This window comes from Ascaphus truei, chromosome 14, assembly GCF_040206685.1.
Source record: "Ascaphus truei isolate aAscTru1 chromosome 14, aAscTru1.hap1, whole genome shotgun sequence".
NCBI lineage: Eukaryota > Metazoa > Chordata > Amphibia > Anura > Ascaphidae > Ascaphus > Ascaphus truei.
Window position 1 is genome coordinate 52444598 of NC_134496.1, and position 21606 is coordinate 52466203.

Below are 21606 nucleotides of genomic sequence, written 5' to 3' on the forward strand. Positions count from 1 at the left end.
TTGGAGAGGCTGTGGACAGAGAGGAGACATGGCCCACATTTGGTGGTCATGCCCAAAAATCCCAAAAATTTGGCTTTCTATCCAAACTTTAATCCAAGAGGTAACTAGCCTCACATTAGCCCTAGATCCACTGACCTTCCTCCTGGGCAGGCCAATAGAGGAAATTGACCGCCCGGTAGGAAAATTAATCTCCTCCATCCTTACCGCGGCTAGGTGTGCTGTGGCATTCTCCTGGAAAAAGATCTCTCCCCCCTCCATTCAGGCGGTTAAGAGAAGAATAGACGACGTAATGCTTATGGAACGTCTGACGGCGTTTCTCAAACGCAAGACTACAAGTCATTACAAAATCTGGGAGCCCTGGGAGACTCACTGACACCCGAGAGAATCCGATAGGAGAAACTATGACCACTCAGGCCACAACCTGAAGGACGCCAGGGTCAGAAACATTTCACTGGTAAGTGATTTAACCACCTAACTAATAAAATATAGAAACAATGGATTTTAAAAAAGGATTGAAAATATGTTTATGAAAATTGCCAAAAACATAAATAAGACAAAAAATCCCATCAACATTTTTACGATCACAAAATCTTATCCCAAAGCTCGGATACATTATATAATATGTGCAGCATTTCATAGTTCATGATAAATTAATACAAATTTGATATTTGATAAAAAATATATTCTTCATTATTAACAATAGGCAAGCAGAGATACATCATGTATTGTGCAAATCTGGATATTACGGTCTTTTTATCATGTCCCCAGACTGGACATTATGTAGAATATTGTTGAGGCATTCACAGATCTGTATCTTTTTCATGGCGGTATTAAGGTGCGTTGTGTGGATCTGCGCCCCACTCACGTAAGTAAGTGATAGGGGGAGGGGCAACATCAAAGAAGGAGGAGTCAGGGTTAGAGACATAATGTACATGATACTGGCTGTATCAATGTTAGCACATCTACCCGTCATTGTCCTTCAGTCTTGTTACATACGTGTAGCTCCCAGGCCTGAGCTGGCGTTACCTCACACAGCATGTGAAAGCTCCTGTCTGGGGGATTGGGAAGAAGTAGAAATAAACATGGTAACAAATTATAAAGTCTCCTTGGTAAACGGTGGGATTTGGTCCCATGGTAAAAACCAACATTCCTCCCAAGGACAGAATGCACAGCGTGGTCACCGTCTGGTCCTTAATCCATCGCTCCCTTTTATCTTTTACAGAAAGGCCCGGTCCCTTTCCTAAATATGAAGGCAGCTCCCGTAATAATAGAATGGCAAATGAATTGGTGAAAATGGCATGTTACCCCTTCACCCATTAGGCAGTCCGGCTGTGCTGCATTTTAGCACGATTGACGTCTCAGTTTTAGAAATCCGGCTAAAACTTCATTGAGAAACTTTGTGTCTTGTTTGGGCCGTTGTTCAGATTTTAACGTCAGGCACTTTTATACGTACCTGGAAAACAAACAGATAGGTGGTTACCTGACAAATGCCTGGTCTGGAGAGAAACAACATTAACGATATTTGGGTTTTAGGTATCTCTTAAGAGCTATGTTGAGGAACAGTTGCATCTTTCTTCTGGGCATGAAGTCATAGGGTCTTATCTTGTGTCTTTTTTCCCTGTACTGTGTCTGGCATTCCATGTCTCAAAGCTCTGTGTACTTGATTGCTTCTATATGTACAAATATGCATACCTATATAAACCCCTTGCACATACAGTATATGGAAAGGAAAAGGGAATTCCTTTTTTCAGAAGGGTCTACTAGAATATACCAAGCAAATATAAGCCCCAGACACATCTGTGTCACACACCTTCCCTTGATCTTTAGCAAACCTTTCTTCTTGTGACAGAAGTAGACAGCGAGTCCAATGCCCAACATGAGAAGGAAGAGGAAGGCCAGAGCTCCGAATAATATCCCGAAGAAAGCGTTCAGGTTCATGGAGAGGTTCTCACACTGCCTCCCGGAGGTGGTGTACATGGTGAAGGGGACACACCTGAGATAAGACAAAAACGTGCTGTGTTAATGCAGCCAGAAATCAACTCTACTCACCATAGAAATACATCTCTGGTCTCTTTGGCCATTGTAAAGTCCATTTTTCTGCTGTTCATAGTAATCCCACATTTTATAAATTCTGTCCTTGAATTCTGGAGATATCATTTCCCAGAAGTTTGCCTGACCTGGGTGGGGGGGTTTAAAATGGCCACTGTCATTCACGCTGGTTAAGATCACATAAGTTGCCATTGGAACAGCTGATGCCAGTAAAATAAAATTAATTAAAAAAAATAAGATTTTTAAACTCGTTAAAATCAGTAAGTGTTTGTGTTGTATGACTTCATTTCTGTTTTTCTGCTTTAATCTGCATTTAATGTCACAGTATCTAGTGGCACATTCGGATTTGTAGCTAGAAATGTTATATAATGTACCTGTGCCGTTCTGATACCCATCTGTAACTTAAACTGATTATAAAGCAAACCAATAGTCCGCTGCCATAAGCAGTGGTGCTGAGTATTACAGGACGCGTTACCCATTTAGCAAAGATTTTAGACTAAATACAGATTCATTTATATGATGAGAAAGGGATGGATTGAGATGTTCTGTTTTTAAAAAAATGACTGTGTGTAGTCTGGCGCCAAAGTCTCAGTCTCAGTAGAGATAGAGCAAATGTTTCTCCGAAGTTTAAACCCACCATGAAAAAGGCGTTTCTTCTCAAGTTTGTCTTTTTATGGATTCGTCCTAAAAAGTTTGCCTCAGCAAACTAAAAAAAATAAGCATGCAATTAATTCAGTTTTAGGTCACAAAGGGTCACTTACAAAAACTTCCATCCAGACCCTGAAGTATGGTTTTAGCTGGAGAGAGGTCTATTTTACATGAGTCCCAAATGACTTATGTGCTTATTGAAGTAATTTAAATATAATTTGCATACCCTGATTTACATATTCCCTAGGTATGCCCGGTGTCTCTCTCTCTTCCTGTCTCCCCAAAATCAAACCTGAGGCTAAGGCCCCACCCCCTCAGTCAGCGCGCCCGCACTGCAGACAGGCGGGGCGCTGACAGACACAGACCGCGATATGCGGTCTGTATTGAGCGGGAGCCGGAGCGGGAGGTGGGCGGGAGTGGGAGGCTTGAGCGGGAGGGGCGGCGTGGCTTGAGCGGAGGGACCCGCTACTCTCCCCCCCCCCCCCCTCCCTCCACGGGCTCGGGCTGGAGCTGCTGATGGAAGGTAATCAAAAGCAACACACACACACGCACTCATACACACACACACGCACGCACGCACGCACGCAGGCAGGCACTCATACACACACACACACACAGAGGCAGGCACTCAGGCACACACACACACTGCTTTCCCTCCACACTCCTCCCCACTCCCCAAAGCCTCCCCTCCTCTTTGGCTCACAGCCACACCACGTGACGCGTCGCCGCTTGGGATTACAATTCTCTTGAATCCCCTAGCGGCTGACGCGTCACAGCGTGTAGTGAGCTGTGCAGCCAGGGGGGACCGGGACCGGCTCGGGAGGATTCCCCTGCTGGTGGGGAACGCTCAGGCGGCCGCCAATGCCGCCGGGCGCAGCGGGTCCCAGCCCTAAGGCCTGTTGGCCAAGCGATCTGTGGCCTGAGATCCGCAGTGATGGAGAGGCGTGGCCGTGACATCACGAGGCTGGTTTGCTCTCATTGGCTGACCCGCTCACGTGACCCGGCCGTCGCACGACAAAAACAAAATCATTTGTCTGTTGAAAGATCTGCTGCTCCGTCGCGCTTCCTCGCGCGCCCGCTAGCACGTATTATGGCCGGCCCCATAGATCCCCTGCATTTTGTTAGAGCCACACACGCCGTCACTCGCAGCATGGCCGCGGTTTTAGGATTACGCATGTTTTTTCAATAACAAGACGGTATAAACAAACCTCCGCGGATTTCTGTCCGATTTACCAAAGTTTGTGGGCTGAACTTTGACATATTCGCCCATCACTACGTCTGTCATTATGATAACCCTCGCCATCCCCTTAATGTGATCTGACTCCTGGGCAGGATCCACAACATCAAATATATCAACAGTTCTCATTGCTTGAAGTCCGAATTATTCAATTAAATAGAACCAGGTGAGGGGAGCGAGGAACTGGAGCGCGGAACGGGAGCGCGGAACGGGAGCGCGGAACGGGAGCGAGGAACGGGAGCGAGGAACGGGAGAGAGGAACTGGAGCGCGGAATGGGAGAGAGGAACAGGAGTGCGGAATGGGAGTGAGGAACGGGAGCGAGGAACGGGAGCGCGGAACGGGAGCGAAGAACGGGAGCGAGGAACGGGAGCGCGGAACGGGAGCGCGGAACGGGAGCGAGGAACGGGAGCACAGAACGGGAGCGAGGAACGGGAGCATGGAACGGGAGCGCGGAACGGGAGCGAGGAACTGGAGCACAGAACGGGAGCGCGGAACGGGAGCGCGGAACGGGAGCGCGGAACGGAACGCGGAACAGGAACGGGAGCGCGGAACGGGAGCGCGGAACGGGAGCGCGGAACGGGAGCGTGGAACGGGAGCGCGGAACGGGAGTGCGGAACGGGAGCGCGGAATGTTCACAGCGTATACGAAAAATAAAATTGAAAAAACATAGTGCGACCAATAAAGGGGAAATCCTTAGGTATTTTAAATGAAAATGAATTTCGATATCTCTGTAAGGACAAACCAAGGTTAACATTATTTTACTATCTGCCAAAGTTACATAAAAATACCAAACATCCACCTGGACGACTGATTATTTCCGGCATAGATTCATTAACAATCTGAAATTTACGGCGAAGATTAGCACTTCTCGATTTAATATTATATGTTGAAAATGGAGAATTAAAGACCAAAATATACTTTAAACCTGTTGACTCCAATAATTTTATATTGGAGTCAAGCTGCCATGATCCCAACTGGGTCAAAAATATACCCTATGGCCAGCTGTGTCGTATTATGCGCAACTGTACAGAAAATGAACTATACGAGGAACAGTCCAAGATGCTAATTAAAAAATGTCAAGAACGTAACTATAAGGCCAACACTATTGCAATACTGCAATAAAGAAAACTGAGAAACTGAGTAGAAGTGATTTGACTAGTATTAAAAATACTGAGTAAAATACCTTTGGCGTGTCATTTATTACAGAGTATAATAGAGAAGCAGCTAAGAATTTTAAAAAATTCATTGAGAAGCATTGGCATATTCTTTAAGAAGATCCTATACTTAAGAATCACTTGCCTGAAAGACCAAATATTATTTTTATTAGAGCACCAAATTTGAAGGGGAAATTGGCCCCCACAACCCTGAAAAGAAAAACTACAAACACTACCACATGGATGGATAAACCAAAAGGTTTTTTTGGATGCATAACAAGCTAAGCATGTATACATACTGTAGGGACACAGAGAAATTAAAGCTTAAGTCTAACCAAACGGGTGAAATATTTACTATAGAAAGATACTATACATCAATTGCAAATCTACTTTTGTCATACAGTATATGCCTTAGAGTGCCCTTGTGGCTTACAATACATCGGAAGAACCTCTAGACCCCTGCGACTAAGAATCTTAGTTTACTTGGGAAACATTAGAAAAGGTTTATTAACACTTCAAGTATCAAATCATTTTAAAATTAAACATCAATCAGAGCCTAACTTTCTGAAATATAAGGATATAGAACATACCCCCATTGATTGGAGGGGAGGTAATAGACTAAATATACTTGCTAAAAGTGAAACATATTGGATTCACAAGATGAATACATTATACCCGGGAGGGTTAAACGTGGATATTGATATCGGAGCTTTTCTTGTTTACATTTTATAAATGCATCAGTTTTATAAAGATTATTTATTATATGTTCATATAGATTTTCATAGATTTGTATCTGTTATTATGTTTACAATTTTACAACTAATTTCCTGTTTCCCTTTGTCTTTCTCCATATAGATATTTGTATTGTATTATATGGTTAGTGCGCCGTATGAATAAATATTAAATTTTATATATTTTTATTATATTTTTTATTAGATAGTGTTATATTTGTGTATATTTGTCAGCCAATTGTATTTACAATGATTGCTACAATTGTCACATGTTAATAATAATATCTTTTTGGAATGCTGCTACGTATGAGCAACATACGTGAATTAGAGAACTTCTAAATGTTACTATGATTGAGTATCATACAAAACAAAATAGTGATCTGAAGTATGATTTAGTTAATTTATATATGTTAGTGGTTTGATAGGGGCAATTAATCAATCAGCGTTAGATTCCTGAAGAAGCTAATTAGCGAAACGCGTAGAATCCGGTCTCAGCTGTGCAGTGGAGTCCTGGAAACGGCACAAACGCGCTTCCACCAGACCCGTCTGTTGACGAGTCATCACCGGAAGTGACGGAGGGATCAGGGAAGGTGAGGCACGCCGGAGATTGAAGCGCAACTGATGAAATCCGCAGCACTCGTACAATACACAATTTATGTGTACAAATGTGAGTGTACTATCAAATTTTGAGCATCCTACACTATGTGAGTTTCCTTTCTTTCCCTGCAATGGAGGGAAAAGTAAACACATCACATTATAATCACCTTGAGAAGAACGCTACCGCTATCCTGCCCCATTGCACCTCCAGTCAGAGAGAGTGTGTGTCTCTGACATGCTGTAAACTCAAGGAAGAATATGAGTGGAAAACCTTCACTTTATTTAAAGAACTCAGCTCACTTTATTGGTCACACTATGTTTTTTCAATTTTATTTTTCATATACGCTGTGAACATTCTGGGCTCCCCTCACCTGGAAGAAAATGCAGATTCAGACCGACTCAGGAACGGTCTACAGAGGGTTTTTTGGTTCTTGAGCTGCTTTACACTTGTTTATCACATGATCACATGCACTATTTGTGGTGGAGATTTGGTTCATATATTGTTTGAATTTAATCACCTATATATTCACATGTGATATCATTTGTTCACTTAGAGTTCACAATTTATTCACTTTTAGATTCACATCATGCATTGTGTATTTAGTCACTGTATGTTTTAGTTAGGAGCGCCCGATTACAACCCCCCTTTTTTCTATAAAATAGAACTAACCCCACAGGAGGCCACTCACCTGCAGATAGTTTCTTCCTTCATCTGCTGACAGATGGCATCATTCTTACAATAACTCCTGCACACTGACACACATTCTAAAGTGTCGTTGTCCAACATGTATCCACCGTACCCATATACATCACAGGAGAAATATCCCCGCAGTTCCGCCAGCGACCCTGAAGAAATGAGTGGTTACATATTAGCAAACATATAGGGCAGTAAGAAAGATTAGACAGTGCACCAAATAAGTTTATAAATAAAAATTATTATATAATATATAGTGGTATGGGAACTGCAAAAATATAGGAAAAACGTTTTGCCGCTAAACTAGTGAATACAAGATCTTAATTAAGGAATGAGAGTAGAGTCGTCTGCTATCCGTAAAGGGCGGCTCAGCATCCCATGACGCTAAAAGATAAAAAGGGAAAAGGGAGCGCACGACTCATTGTGAGGGAGTTACAATTCTATTTGTGGAGATACCGAAGGGGTAAGTATTGCACGTACAAGAATGGAAATCTTTACAGCATGTATGCAACAAACAGCATAGTGTTACCACAGCCGAGGAACACCTATCACCACCGGGACAGCAGCTGATGAAACCGATGGTCGGGATAATCTTCTCCCAGGTTAAGTATGGGCAACGTCCGTCAAGCAAAGAACTTCCTCTGTGGCTGCAGCGTCCGTGAAGGTGGCAAATGAGTCCAGAGATGCCCCAATAGTATGCGGGACCATACTGTGCTGGTGCTCATTCATTAGAGCCAATATATATCAGGGCTCCTCACTGGCCGAGGAAAGTAAAACAGGGGGCTAACCTGTGCAGCGGTGAACGGCATCCGATCACGTCACCGTTACGCGGTATATGCAGCAAATCTGATTAGATTCTCGAGGCTACTAGAAAACCGTTAGTTTCTCGAAATGGCGCTATTTTGACTTTTGGCAGCTCCCGCTCGGTGAGTTTGGCCAGGAGCGAGAACCCGCCGCAAAATGCAGTCCCCATATGATTTGGCCAACTCATCGAGGCTTTCTGAATAGCAACCTGGCCAAATTGTGCGAGAACTGCTCAAAATCCTCGACGACTTGGTTCCCGAAGCTGGTAGAATAGGCCCCGTAGCCTGAGAACGTCTTGAGCTTTTACACTTGCTCTTTCAACTCTCCCCTCCTACCTCTCTCCCTACTCCCTGCACTGCATCCCAATATTCTCTCCCTACTGCTCTCTGTTTGCAGTACCCTCACGCCTTGGTAAACTTTTCACCAAAATCCCATGGTCACTTTTCACTACTAATCCTACTCGATCTCTCTGCTGCGTTCGATACTGTCGATCACTCTCTTCTCCTTTATATTTTAATCTCTCTTGGTATCTGCAACAAAGCTCTATCCTGGTTCTCATTTGACCTCTTCCATCGTGCATTCTCTGTCGCTGTTGCTAACATGTCTTCATCTCCTGTTGATCTGTCTGTTGGTTTTACCTGAGGGCTCTGTTCTGGGACCTCTCCTTTTCTCTCTCTACACGCTATCACTTGGTGACCTCATCAACTCTTTTGGCCTTAGGTATCATCTCTATGCAGATGATACTCAGATATTTCTATCCCTACCCCCTCTCCTGCAATCCAGTCCCAAGTCTCAGATTGCCTCCTGGCTATATTCTCGGGTGGTGCTCCGCTGCCTAAAACTTAATATGTCTAAAACTGAGCTCCTCATATTTCCCCCTAAATCTGGCTTATTGTCCCCTTTCTCCATCACAGTAAACAATACTACCATCTATCCTGTTGCCAAAACACGTTGTCTAGGAGTGACATTTGAAACTTCTTTTCCTTCTCCATTCACATTCACTGCATTGCTAATATTGGTTGATTCTTCCTCTGTAATATTGCAAAGATCCTCCCCTCCATCTGCCAATCTACTGCTAAACACTACTGCGTGACCTTATCCTCTCCCACCTGAATTAGTGTAACATGCTGCCTCACAACTTTCTCCATTGTAATCTATCCACAATGCCCATGTCCCACACCCACAGACGCTACTAGCAACCATTGTGACCGCGCACTACCATCTCCTGCATTTATTCCCTCACCTGCTGTCTCTCTAAGTCTCCCAACATACCACTTAGATTGTAAGCTCTCCGGGACAGGGATTTCCTTTCCAATGTCTGACTTTGTTGCACTTATTGTATTATAATGCCCTGTATTGTTTTTTGTCTCTTTTGGAGAGCACTGAGTACACTGTGGGTGCTATGTAAATAAAGATACACATACAACTTTCTATTGTACTGTATATTCAAACCTCACACTAACCATTACATACACCCATAATGCCATGAGGTACCGGCAATACACAATCTCATTTCCACCTGTAACCTAATATTGATACAATTCAATTATGCGCGAGACTCACTTTTCTCGCCGTCTTCAAAGAAGTCCTCAATTCTAATGTCCTTTGGATCAGTTGCGCGAGGTTGCTTCCGAATGAATTCCCTGAGTCTATCCAGTAATTCCTCATTCAGGATCCTAATCGCCGTGATGTTCGCCGTGTAGTTAAATTCAGAGGTGAGGTTTGACGTGATATTGTCCAATCCATTTCTACGACAGAAAGTAAGAGCGAGGAAATGAATCTCAAAGCGCCGGCAGAAACTGACCCCTGAGGGTGTTTATTCAGAGATACCGTTAACCCAAGGACACAAATAAATACAAAGGCCGAGCTATTTATCAAAGTCTCCGGATTACAAAACCAGAACAAGGACAGCAGCGAATGTATCAAGGCAGCAGATACAAATCTTTCTGTAGCATTGATCAATCCTGTGCTGTTTTCTTACATCAGACTTGCAGCTGTGCAACACGGAGACATAAAAACACCCCCAGACTCTCATGGTCCTAATGGGAGAAGGAGATCACGTGGTAATGACATCAGCTTGTACTCACCGGAAATTACTGATGCTATTAAACCCGGGTATTGAAAGATCTTTCATGACTTGCTGAACCTGGAGAGACACAGGTGTTTCATAAGTAAAGTTATTACATTAATACCAGGAAGTGCCAGCATTAAGATATTATGTGGCCCACGCACTAAGCACAGAAATCTAATTTCCGATTGTGCTTCTCTGCGCCTGTTTGATGACATGACATTAGCGCACAGAAAGGACTGCGCCGGGCGTTCAGGTGTTAATGGGATGTACAGAACAAAAAAAAAAGAATGCTTGTGTGCGGCAAAAAAAGGCGAAAGGGCGTCAAAATCATCCGCCAAGTTCAACTTGGTGTAAACCCTAAACAAACTGAGAATATGTTAATAGTGTCAGCGCAGAATGAAGATGCTAGATATCAAGCCCCTGATATATTTGATGCAGATGGATGTTTCTTTATACAAGTTAACAAAATATATTATTTTCACATTATGGCTATTATAAATAACATTGCACTAATATTTATATTTACATATACTTGTTATAAATAAAAAAAAACATAATTCTGTTTTAATAGTATCAATCAGGGATTTAACTTCACACAATGCGTCAAATCATTTCAAAAAACAAATTATGCGTCAAATACATGAAGTCTTCATACAGACCATGCGTGTTTTATGAAGGTTTGTATTACTTTTTTGCACTGACATTTTAATTTGCAGCATTTAAAAAAATATAAAATCTTATTATATTTGGCCCCATAATGTGTATCCAGTATCCCGTCTGTTCCTTTTAAACCCTCCCCCATGTATGTAACACATCAATATCCTACATGTGCAGTTTGTAAAGCATGTTAAACGTGCACATTTGCAGTACAGAAAGCGGGTACGTTTGTGATTGGAACAGCTGAGTTCCCCGGGGCCGAACACAGAAATTATAATGAATCAAACATGAAACCCGTGCCCCAAGATGACATGTACATACCTTGTTGTAAGCTTCAGTTTCACTGATAGTTGAACTGATCGTTGATTTGAGTCTTAAGTGCACAGTTCTCTTCGGTGTATCTACAGACAAAATTAATAATATGTCTCATTTACAATATATTCAGCCTTAAAATATAACAAAGTTAACGACTCTGCTGATTTATGAAGAACATACAGTATGGATCTGACACCTTTAAATGAACCAACATGAACGCTCTAGATAGGTTGTATGTGTCTGTGGCACGGAAGAGGTTAATTCAAATCGGCCCCAATAAAGACCCCTCTCTGCAGTATAACCTGCATTAGCAGAGCTGCAGGGAGCGCGTGACACCAAAGATCGGACCTGGACTCACCTGGCTTAGCCTGCGCAGGGAAATTGTTGCCAGCGATGGTGCAGCGCTCGTCGGTGAATGCCGGGTGACACGCACATATCTGGGAGGAGCAGGACTGCCCCACCCTGGAGCACGTTCCTCCCATGCCGCAGTAGTTTGGGTCACAGGGAGCGCAGGTACACACCGTGCCATTCCCTGCAAATATGAAGGAGAACATGGAATATATATCACCATAAATTAGTGTGTTATACAACATTGTACTTCAAAGTCCTAGTGGCTGTATATTGGTCCTGGGGAGAAGGAGATCTGCTGTAGGTTGATACCTTTTAGCGAAAGAACATTCTAGTTCCTTATAGATTAAATTAAAGTGTAAAGAGCTTTCCAAACATTAAGTGACTCACTACACTGGGGCGAAGAAACCGGCGTTAAAAATATCCAACAAGTTACCTGTGAATCCTGAGTTACAGGCACATGCAAAGCTTCCGATGGTGTTGGTGCAGGAGGCGTTAGGTGAGCACGGATTGCTCGCACACTCATTAATATCAGCACAATCAGTTCCATTACCTAATAAAACAAACAAAGAGATGTGACAATTTGTCACAGAGAATAAGACCATACAGAGAAGAACATTATTTAAATGGAGAGTTTTTGGTTATAAATGCAGTGTTGTTTCCTCAAATTAAACATTATCTCAAACGCAATGTCTCAGAGCATCAACTGCTAAAGATATCCAACAAGTTACCTGTGAATCCGGCATTACAGGCACATGTAAAGTTTCCGATGGTGCTGGTACAGGTGGCGTTGGGTGAACATGGACTGCTCAGACACTCGTCAACAGCACAATGGGTTCCATTACCTGAAACAGCAATACAGACGTGTGTAAATTAGTACTTGACATGGAGACTGGCACTAAGGATGCAGAGAGGGAGGGGGGATGCTGGGTTTATACATTTGTACATCGTGGTATGTATATTATCGATTTTGTATGTACGGCACCCCCACCCAAATAATTGTTCCTGCACTACTCCTGGCCCTGCGGGATCTTCAGTAAATCACAAGTCATTCAATAATTACAAGAGAAAGGGCCTCATTCCCATATGGGTTTGCGAGTAGAAAGCGCCAATGAGATACCTATGAGTCCTGCGTCACATTCACATGTGTAGTTTCCGATGGTGTTGGTGCAGGTGGCATTAGGTGAGCAGGGAGTGCTCGCACACTCATTAATATCAGCACAATCCGTTCCATTACCTTACGTGTATAAAACAAACAGAGAAATGTAACAATTAGTCATGGAGAATCAGATCATAAACAGCAGATAAGAGGGAGACCAGTGGTGTTCAGGAAATGTCCACAAAGTCCGTCTGGAGAAGGGTCTAGTGAGGTCTGTAAAGTTTATTTGCAACAGACTCTAGGAAGAAGTCTCATACTTGTTCAATACAATGTAATAAAAGTGATGATAGTAGGATTGTATTAAGGACTGGAACCCTCATTAACAGCATCACAATGCAGCCCACTCCCTGAAACCCAAACACTTCCCATATTCTGTAACCCACTTACTGATTACACAGATACTCTGCAAGCTTTATAACTCAGAACTATTTAAATGGAGAGTTTTCTGTTATAAATGTAGTGTTGTTTCTTCAAACTAAACATGACCTCAAACGCAGTGTCTCAGAGCATCAACTGCTGCAAGAAATATCCAACAAGTTACCTGTGAATCCGGCATTACAGGCACATGTAAAGTTTCCGATGGTGCTGGTACAGGTGGCGTTGGGTGAACATGGACTGCTCAGACACTCGTCAACAGCACAAAGTATTCCATTACCTGAAACAGCAATACAGACGTGTGTAAATTAGTACTTGACATGGGGGCTGGAAATAAGGATGCAGAGAGGGAGGGGGGATGCTGGGTTTATACATTTTTACATTGTGCTATGTATGTTACTGATTTTGTATATACAGCACCCCACCCAAATAATTGTTCCTGTACTCCTGGCCCTGCAGGGTCTTTAGTACATCACAAGTCATCCTATAATTACAAGAGAAAGGGCCTCATTCCAATATGGGTTTGCAGGTAGAAAGCGCCAATGAGTTACCTATGAGTCCTGCGTCACATTCACATGTGTAGTTTCCGATGGTGTTGGTGCAGGTGGCGTTAGGTGAGCAGGGAGTGCTTGCACACTCATTAATATCAGCACAATCCGTTCCATTACCTTACATGTATAAAACAAACAGAGAAATGTAACAATTAGTCACGGAGAATCAGACCATAAACAGCAGATAAGAAGGAGACCAGTGGTGTTCAGGAAATGTCCACAAAGTCCGTCTGGACAAGGGTCTTGTGAGGGTTGTAAAGTTTATTTGCAAGAGAATCTAGGAAGAAGTCTCATACTTGTTCAATACAATGTAATTAAAGTGATGAAAGTAGGATTGTATTAAGGACTGAGACCCTCATTAACAGCATCACAATGCAGCCCACTCCCTGAAACCCAAACACTTCCCATATTCTGTGACCCACTTACTGATTACACAGATACTCTGCAAGCTTTATAACTCAGAACTATTTAAATGGGGAGTTTTCCATTATAAATGTAGTGTTGTTTCCTCAAACTAAACATTATCTTAAAAGCAATGTCTCAGAGCATCAACTGCTGCAAGAAATATCCAACAAGTTACCTGTGAATCCGGCATTACAGGTACATGTAAAGTTTCCGATGGCGCTGGTACAGGTGGCGTTGGGTGAACATGGACTGCTCAGACACTCGTCAACAGCACAATGGGTTCCATTACCTGAAACAGCAATACAGACGTGTGTAAATTAGTACTTGACATGGGGGCTGGAACTAAGGGTGCAAAGGGAGGGGGGATGCTGGGTTAATACATTTGTACATCGTGGTATGTTACTGATTTTCTATGTACGGCACCCCCACCCAAATAATTGTTCCTGCACATCTGGCCCTGCGGGATCTTTAGTACATCACAAGTCATCCTATAATTACAAGAGAAAGGGCCTCATTCCAATATGGGTTTGCAGGTAGAAAGCGCCAATGAGATACCTATGAGTCCTGCGTCACATTCACATGTGTAGTTTCCGATGCTGTTGGTGCAGGTGGCGTTAGGTGAGCACGGATTGCTCGCACACTCATTAATATCAGCACAATCCGTTCCATTACCTTATAAAACAAACAAAGAGATGTGACAATTTGTCACAGAGAATAAGACCATACAGAGCAGAAATTGATCAAAATGAAGAGTTTTCTGTTAGAAATGTTGTGTTGTTTCCTCAAATTAAACATTATCTAAAAAGCAGTGTCTCAGAGCATCAACTGCTGCCAAAGATATCCAACAAGTTACCTGTGAATCCTGCATTACAGGCACATGTAAAGTTTCCGATGGTGCTGGTACAGGTGGCGTTGGGTGAACATGGACTGCTCAGACACTCGTCAACAGCACAAAGTATTCCATTACCTGAAACAGCAATACAGGCGTGTGTAAATTAGTACTTGACATGGGGTCTGGTACTAAGGATGCAGAGAGGGTGGGGGGATGCTGGGTTTATACATTTGTACATCGTGATATGTTACTGATTTTGTATGTACAGCACCCCCACCCAAATAATTGTTCCTGCACTACTCCTGGCCCTGCGGGATCTTTAGTACATCACAAGTAATCCTATAATTACAAGAGAAAGGGCCTCATTCCAATATGGGTTTGCAGGTAGAAAGCGCCAATGAGTTACCTATGAGTCCTGCGTCACATTCACATGTGTAGTTTCCGATGGTGTTGGTGCAGGTGGCATTAGGTGAGCAGGGAGTGCTCGCACACTCATTAATATCAGCACAATCCGTTCCATTACCTTACGTGTATAAAACAAACAGAGAAATGTAAGAATTAGTCACGGAGAATCAGACCATAAACAGCAGATAAGAGGGAGACCAGTGGTGTTCAGGAAATGTCCACAAAGTCCGTCTGGAGAAGGGTCTTGTGAGGTCTGTAAAGTTTATTTGCAACAGAATCTAGGAAGAAGTCTCATACTTGTTCAATACAATGTAATAAAAGTGATGAAAGTAGGATTGTATTAAGACTGAGATCCTCATTAACAGCATCACAATGCAGCCCACTCCCCGAAACCCAAACTCGTCCCATATTCCGTGACCCACTTACTGATTACACAGATACTCTGCAAGTTTTATAACTCACAATTATTTAAATGGAGAGTTTTATGTTATAAATGTAGTGTTGTTTATTCAAAATAAACATTATCTTAAAAGCAATGTCTCAGAGCATCAACTGCTGCAAGAAATATCCAACAAGTTACCTGTGAATCCGGCATTACAGGCACATGTAAAGCTCCCGATGGTGCTGGTACAGGCGGCGTTGGTTGAACATGGACTGCTCAGACACTGGTCAACAGCACAAAGTATTCCATTACCTGAAACAGCAATACAGATGTGTGTAAATTAGTACTTTACATGGGGACTGCAACTAAGGGTGCAGAGAGGGTGGGGCATGCTGGGTTTATACATTTGTACATCGTGGTATGTTACTGATTTTGTATATACAGCACCCCCACCCAAATAATTGTTCCTGCACTCCTGGCCCTGCGGGATCTTTAGTACATCACAAGTCATCCTATAATTACAAGAGAAAGAGTCTCATTCCAATATGGGTTTGCAGGTAGGAAGGTCAAATGAGTTACGTATGAGTCCTGCGTCACATTCACATGTAAAGTTTCTGATGGCGTTGGTGCAGGTGGCGTTAGGTGTGCAGGGAGTGCTCGCACACTCATGGAGAGTTTTTTTTTATATAAGTACAGTGTTGTTTCCTCATATCAAACATTATCTCAAAAGCAGTGTCTCAGAGCATCAACTGCATGCGAAAGATATCCAACAAGTTACCTATGAATCCTGCATTACAGACACATGCAATACCCCCGCCGATGTTGTTGCAGGTGGCGTCAGGTGAGCACGGATTGCTCACCGTGCACCAATCAGAATCAGCACAGTTACATCCACCACCTAATAATACAAAATAAGAAATGTCACATTTAGTCACAGAGAATCAGTCAATATGCATCACATAAAAGAGGAATAGAATTTGAATTTGATGGCAGATAAGCACCATGCGCCCTCCCCCCGTGTCTGCCCACCCTTCCCACCTCCCCCCTCCCCCCTCCCCCCGTGTCTGCCCATCTTCCCACCTGCTGTAATACCTCAGACGCTATTAGATCCTCTCGTATTTCTTCTATATTAAGGATGTAGCCTGATGTCTGTCCCAAGCATGTGTAAATCACCTTACGTTATTAGTCCATATCTGCTGGGAGGCTATTCCTTGGTTCTACCACTCTTCCAGTGAAGAAATACTTCCTCACCTTTCCCCATAGCGGCCACCGACCAGTGTCAGAGAATAACCTCTTGTTGTAGCTCTTCTCTCTCTTTGGAATATGCTTCCCTCCTGTACTTTGTTAAATCCCTTTATACACCGTGTTCAGGAAAAAAGGGACAGATCCATTATACTGGGCAGATCCATTATACTGGGCGGATCCATTATACTGGGCGGATCCATTACGCTGGGCAGAACCATTATACTGGGCAGATCGTTATACTGGGCGGATCCATTACACTGGGCAGTTCCATTACACTGGGCAGATCCATTACACTGGGCAGATCCATTACACTGGGCAGATCCATTACACTGGGCAGATCCATTACACTGGGCAGATCCATTACACTGGGCAGATCCATTACACTGGGCAGATCCATTACACTGGGCAGAACCATTATACTGGGCAGATCGTTATACTGGGCGGATCCATTACACTGGGCAGTTCCATTACACTGGGCAGATCCATTACACTGGGCAGAACCATTATACTGGGCAGATCGTTATACTGGGCGGATCCATTACACTGGGCAGATCCATTACACTGGGCAGATCCATTACACTGGGCAGATCCATTACAAGAAGAAGTTCCCCGTTATCATCGCATATCCACAGAAGTCCCCGGAAGGTGACACTGCTATTTAACGTCGCGCTAGTGAATGCTGCACTCCTGGTGACGCTTTGTTTTACATGTTGTACATTTCTTTATTACAAGTGATTAAACAAACAGAGGATTTGATGTTTTAGAGGACGTCATTTCTGTTAGAGGAGCTGGAATAGTGTATATTACAGAGTTCAATAGAACGTTTTCTACGCCACCTCCTCTCCGCTTGAGGGAAGACAAAGAATCACCAAATCAAAGTTAAAAAAGTGGGGGAGGAGGGAGTGGGGGGAGTAGGGAGAATAGGGGGAAGGAGGAGGGCAGTGGGGGGGAAAGGGGGGATGGGGAGAGAGGGGTGCACAGCAGACTCCAGCCACTTTATGTCTATTTGAAACCTGCTGGTTACCAGCAAGGGTCTATTTAGTTCCCTATAACAGAACCAGTTTTTGCTAGGTTCCCCTCAATAATGCAACTGATCTCCATTCAAAATATTTAACCGGAGCCGTGACTTCTTTAAAAACTGGTGGAGATAGATTGTTCAAATATGATTTCCATTTGGGTATACATTTCCTGGCTCTATTGGAGATACCGGAAAGTATATCAAACTTTTCAGTAATCATGATATGAAAACGAAAGGATTCCAAATGATTGATAATTGGTGGAAACGGTTATAGCCAATTTACCAATATTAACTTGCCAGCCACCAACATAATCATCCTGCCAATCCAGGTACAGTATCTGTCTGGGGGCTTCAGTCCTCCACGCACCGAGAGCAGTGAACTCGAAAGTAAGACTTAAATGGAGTAACCTAAATAAATAGTTTAACGTTTTGTTCCAGAACCTCCTGATCTTTCCGCAGTACCATAAACAGTGGGAAATGTTGGCGTCCGTGCACCCACACTTCATACAGACTGCCTCCGTGTCACTTATAAATGTATTTAGTTGTCTGGACACAAAAATACGATTTATCGGTGTAAATTGTTATTCGCGCATATTAGCATCTAGTGTAATCATGTGAACCACCCTGTATCCAAGGAGTAAGGTCCCTAAATCAGGAAGGCCAGGGAAATCAGACTGCCATTTATTCAATAAAGGAATCCAACGTTTGGCAGTGTAAATGTCCATTAAATGGTTATACAGGAGCTTTGAGTTAAAGCCCAGCTGCAAAGAAGCCGATAAATTGGACTCCAAGGGATTACCCTCTAACATCTGCAGGAAATTTCTGAGTAAGGATTGGCTATAGTCTCTAATTTGGAGAAAAGCAAAACAAAAATGGGAGTTTGGTCAATTATATTTAGTTTTAAGTTGGTCAAATGTAGGAAAAATCTATCTGTTATGAATCAGCCCCCCTCAGTGTGTATGCCCCTTTGGGTTCAGATGTCGAAGGCTGAAGATTCTATTCCTGAGGCAAAATCAAGATTACCCATGATCGGGAGTTGTCTGGAAATGGCAGGAAAGAATTTAAACATCTTCCTACATTTTTTTCCAGGCCCAGATGGGCCCCCTCTCGACACGTGAAGGACCAGAGAATGCAATGAATGGAAGAAAGCTAATCGCGCAGGACCTGGTCATTTTACTCTCAATTTCCATATTAGCAAACTATGATTTTCCAAATATCCAGGCTCTGACATATCACACCAGGACAACAAGATTAAATACCACCACATCTGGGAGGCCGAGACCTCATTCTTCTCTAAGTGCTTGTATTCTGGCTATGAGCTTTGTGTTTCATGTTATGCCTGTACCCCTCTTTTCCCTAGTCCCCAGACTGATACCTGTTGCTGAGGTGGGGACCTGAGTCCTCTATTTATGGGTTATATGTCACATGTGGCTTTAAGTCAGACAAGGGTAGACAACTACAATGACGTTTGTAATATAACCATTTAAATATAGCAATTATAGATACTTTAAGAACCTAGTGACTCATTACAATCGATTAACACATTCATATAATAACAAAACATTCCCCATACACACCGCACAGGTGTATGTCAGTGTCTGGAGGACGCTGCCACCTAATCCTGGGTATCCAGGCCTATGTGATGGTGCCGAAACACCATTGGAGCTCGTTAATTCAGTGAAGTGTAGCAGGCTTGTAATTCACTAAATACCTTGGTACTACTTTTAGCTGCAACCATTGAGGTTCCCTCCGATGTCTGCTGTTCTCTCTCCTGTCAAAGTCCGCTCTCTCTTAGCGGGACATAGACTAGCCCCGGGTCACACTCGGTCAAAGCTGAAGTCATCCAGGCTCATGCACATCTCTCTCACACTTGCCCTGCCAACTCCTCTTAAAGCCAAAACCCCACCCCTGTGAGTAGCAGAGCCGCTGCACTATAGCAGCTGCCCGCCGCAGACCCTGCACTTGAAAGGACACGAGTGAGTATATACATTTTTCCCCATGAGAGGACAGCGTGGCAGGAGGTGAAACGTGGTTTCTCTGGGATAGCCGGTTTCCCCAATGTGATGGATGTAATAGACTGAGCTCATGTAGCATTATCCCCACCCAGAGAGAGGGAAAAACTTGAATTCCCCCAATGTACATCCGGTATGAGATACTACTATGCATAGTCTGCTGGTTTTCCAGGCATATCATGCCACGGTGCCCATACAGCATCCTGCACCACCCATCCCTTGCTCGGCGTGTTGGAGGAGGTGAGATATGGCCATGGAGGGCTATTAGCTTTGTAAAAAATAACATTTCTGTTTTCTCATTTTGTTGACACATTCAAGTGTTTAACGCATTAAAATATAAACTCACATTGCTTTAAAGGTCAATGTAGGCATATCATGCCAAAGTGTGTAAACAGTTACTGAATCTGTACGGACGTTTTAACATGTTTTATACAATAGTGTAGTTATGCTTCTACGAGTAACACCTGATATGGATGCCAGACTTGGCTTCTAACTCACATGCTAATCTCCATCAAGACGTACCCCCATACAACTTAAGGCCCACCATAGTGGTCCCACATATGTATATAACAGGGAATAATGTCTCGGCAGCTGCTCGCCCCAAGTGGGGCCTGCTACCAATTACCAAAAATCTCAGAGCTTGACCTCTCTCTTTCCTCCTCAGCCCTGTCTTCCACTTTTTTATATCACCTAACCCTCCAAGAAGGGTCATAATACCTACACTCTCACCCTTACATATGAACACCTTAACTGCTGCCACTCGGTGAAGCCGGGGCAGGCTAGCTATACAGACATACACCTCCTTAAAACTAGCCTCAAACTAATGCCCCATCCTTATGCTTCCCTTCCACTGATCAGTGCGCTACAAACGCATTATCAGCGCAGACCTGCTAGAGACCACCGCATGAGTCCCAGCACCCCCCAAAACATCTCCAACTGATGTTGACGAACCAACTCTGCCAGCCACCTCCCAGCCGTAAGAACCTCCACTGACCAACCTTTGATTCCTAATTAATGCAGCCTCCTCAACCAGAAAACCGGCCACAGGCACTTCTGAGATCCTACCAATATTGTAACAACTTTGCCATTACCAAATCTGCAACAATGCCTATACCTCCCCCTTACCCCAGGACCAAGACCTGCAATACAATCTTCTCCTGCCCAACCCTGACTGCTACCACAGACCCAGCCTGATACACTGTCGCCCTCCTTGCCACTCAAACCACCTGACTGACCTTCAATCACCCCTGTGCTTAACCGTGTGAAAGTTTCCATCAAAACACGTATCATACCCCACTCTCCACAATCACAGCATTAAAAAAAACTATTTCTACTCTAATTCAGAACTTGCTGTCGTTGTATATAAAATATATGTACGTAATAATAGGAGGAATCATCTTATATTATAACAATATATGTTAGTAAATCTTGGTGAAGAAAAGTATATTTTCAGGTTGTTTTGTTGTTCTTAAATTCTTCAATATTAATGTATGATGAAAATGCAAGATTTGAGTGGCTTACCCCTGCTTTCTGTCAATGCCGTGGTCTGCAGGCAGTGGTCATATGGTCTGCAGGCAGCGGTCATATGGTCTGCAGGCAGTGGTCATATGGTCTGCAGGCAGCGTCATATGGTCTGCAGGCAGCGGTCATATAGTCTGTAGGCAGTGGTCATATGGTCTGCAGGCAGCGGTCATATGGTCTGCAGGCAGCGGTCATATGGTCTGCAGGCAGCGGTCATATGGTCTGCAGGCAGTGGTCATATGGTCTGCAGGCAGTGGTCATATGGTCTGCAGGCAGTGGTCATATGGTCTGCAGGCAGTGGTCTATGCAGGCATGGTCATATGGTCTGCAGGCAGCGGTCATATGGTCTGCAGGCAGTGGTCATATGGTCTGCAGGCAGTGGTCTATGCAGGCAG

The 21606-nt window shown here is 43.5% G+C and overlaps 1 protein-coding gene across 1 annotated transcript in view; it reads right to left on the bottom strand.

The window, feature by feature from the left end:
• LOC142466165 (uncharacterized) overlaps positions 1-21606 on the bottom strand; it is a 206534-nt gene that overhangs the window by 73426 nt on the left and 111502 nt on the right. Inside the window, exons 54-60 of the mRNA XM_075570996.1 lie at positions 14650-14763; positions 14352-14468; positions 13972-14085; positions 13392-13508; positions 13007-13120; positions 12427-12543; positions 11825-11859 (exon numbers count right to left, since the gene is read on the bottom strand). Of these exons, the coding sequence (XP_075427111.1) occupies positions 11825-11859; positions 12427-12543; positions 13007-13120; positions 13392-13508; positions 13972-14085; positions 14352-14468; positions 14650-14763 (728 nt within the window). The remainder of the gene's footprint in view (positions 1-11824; positions 11860-12426; positions 12544-13006; positions 13121-13391; positions 13509-13971; positions 14086-14351; positions 14469-14649; positions 14764-21606) is intronic.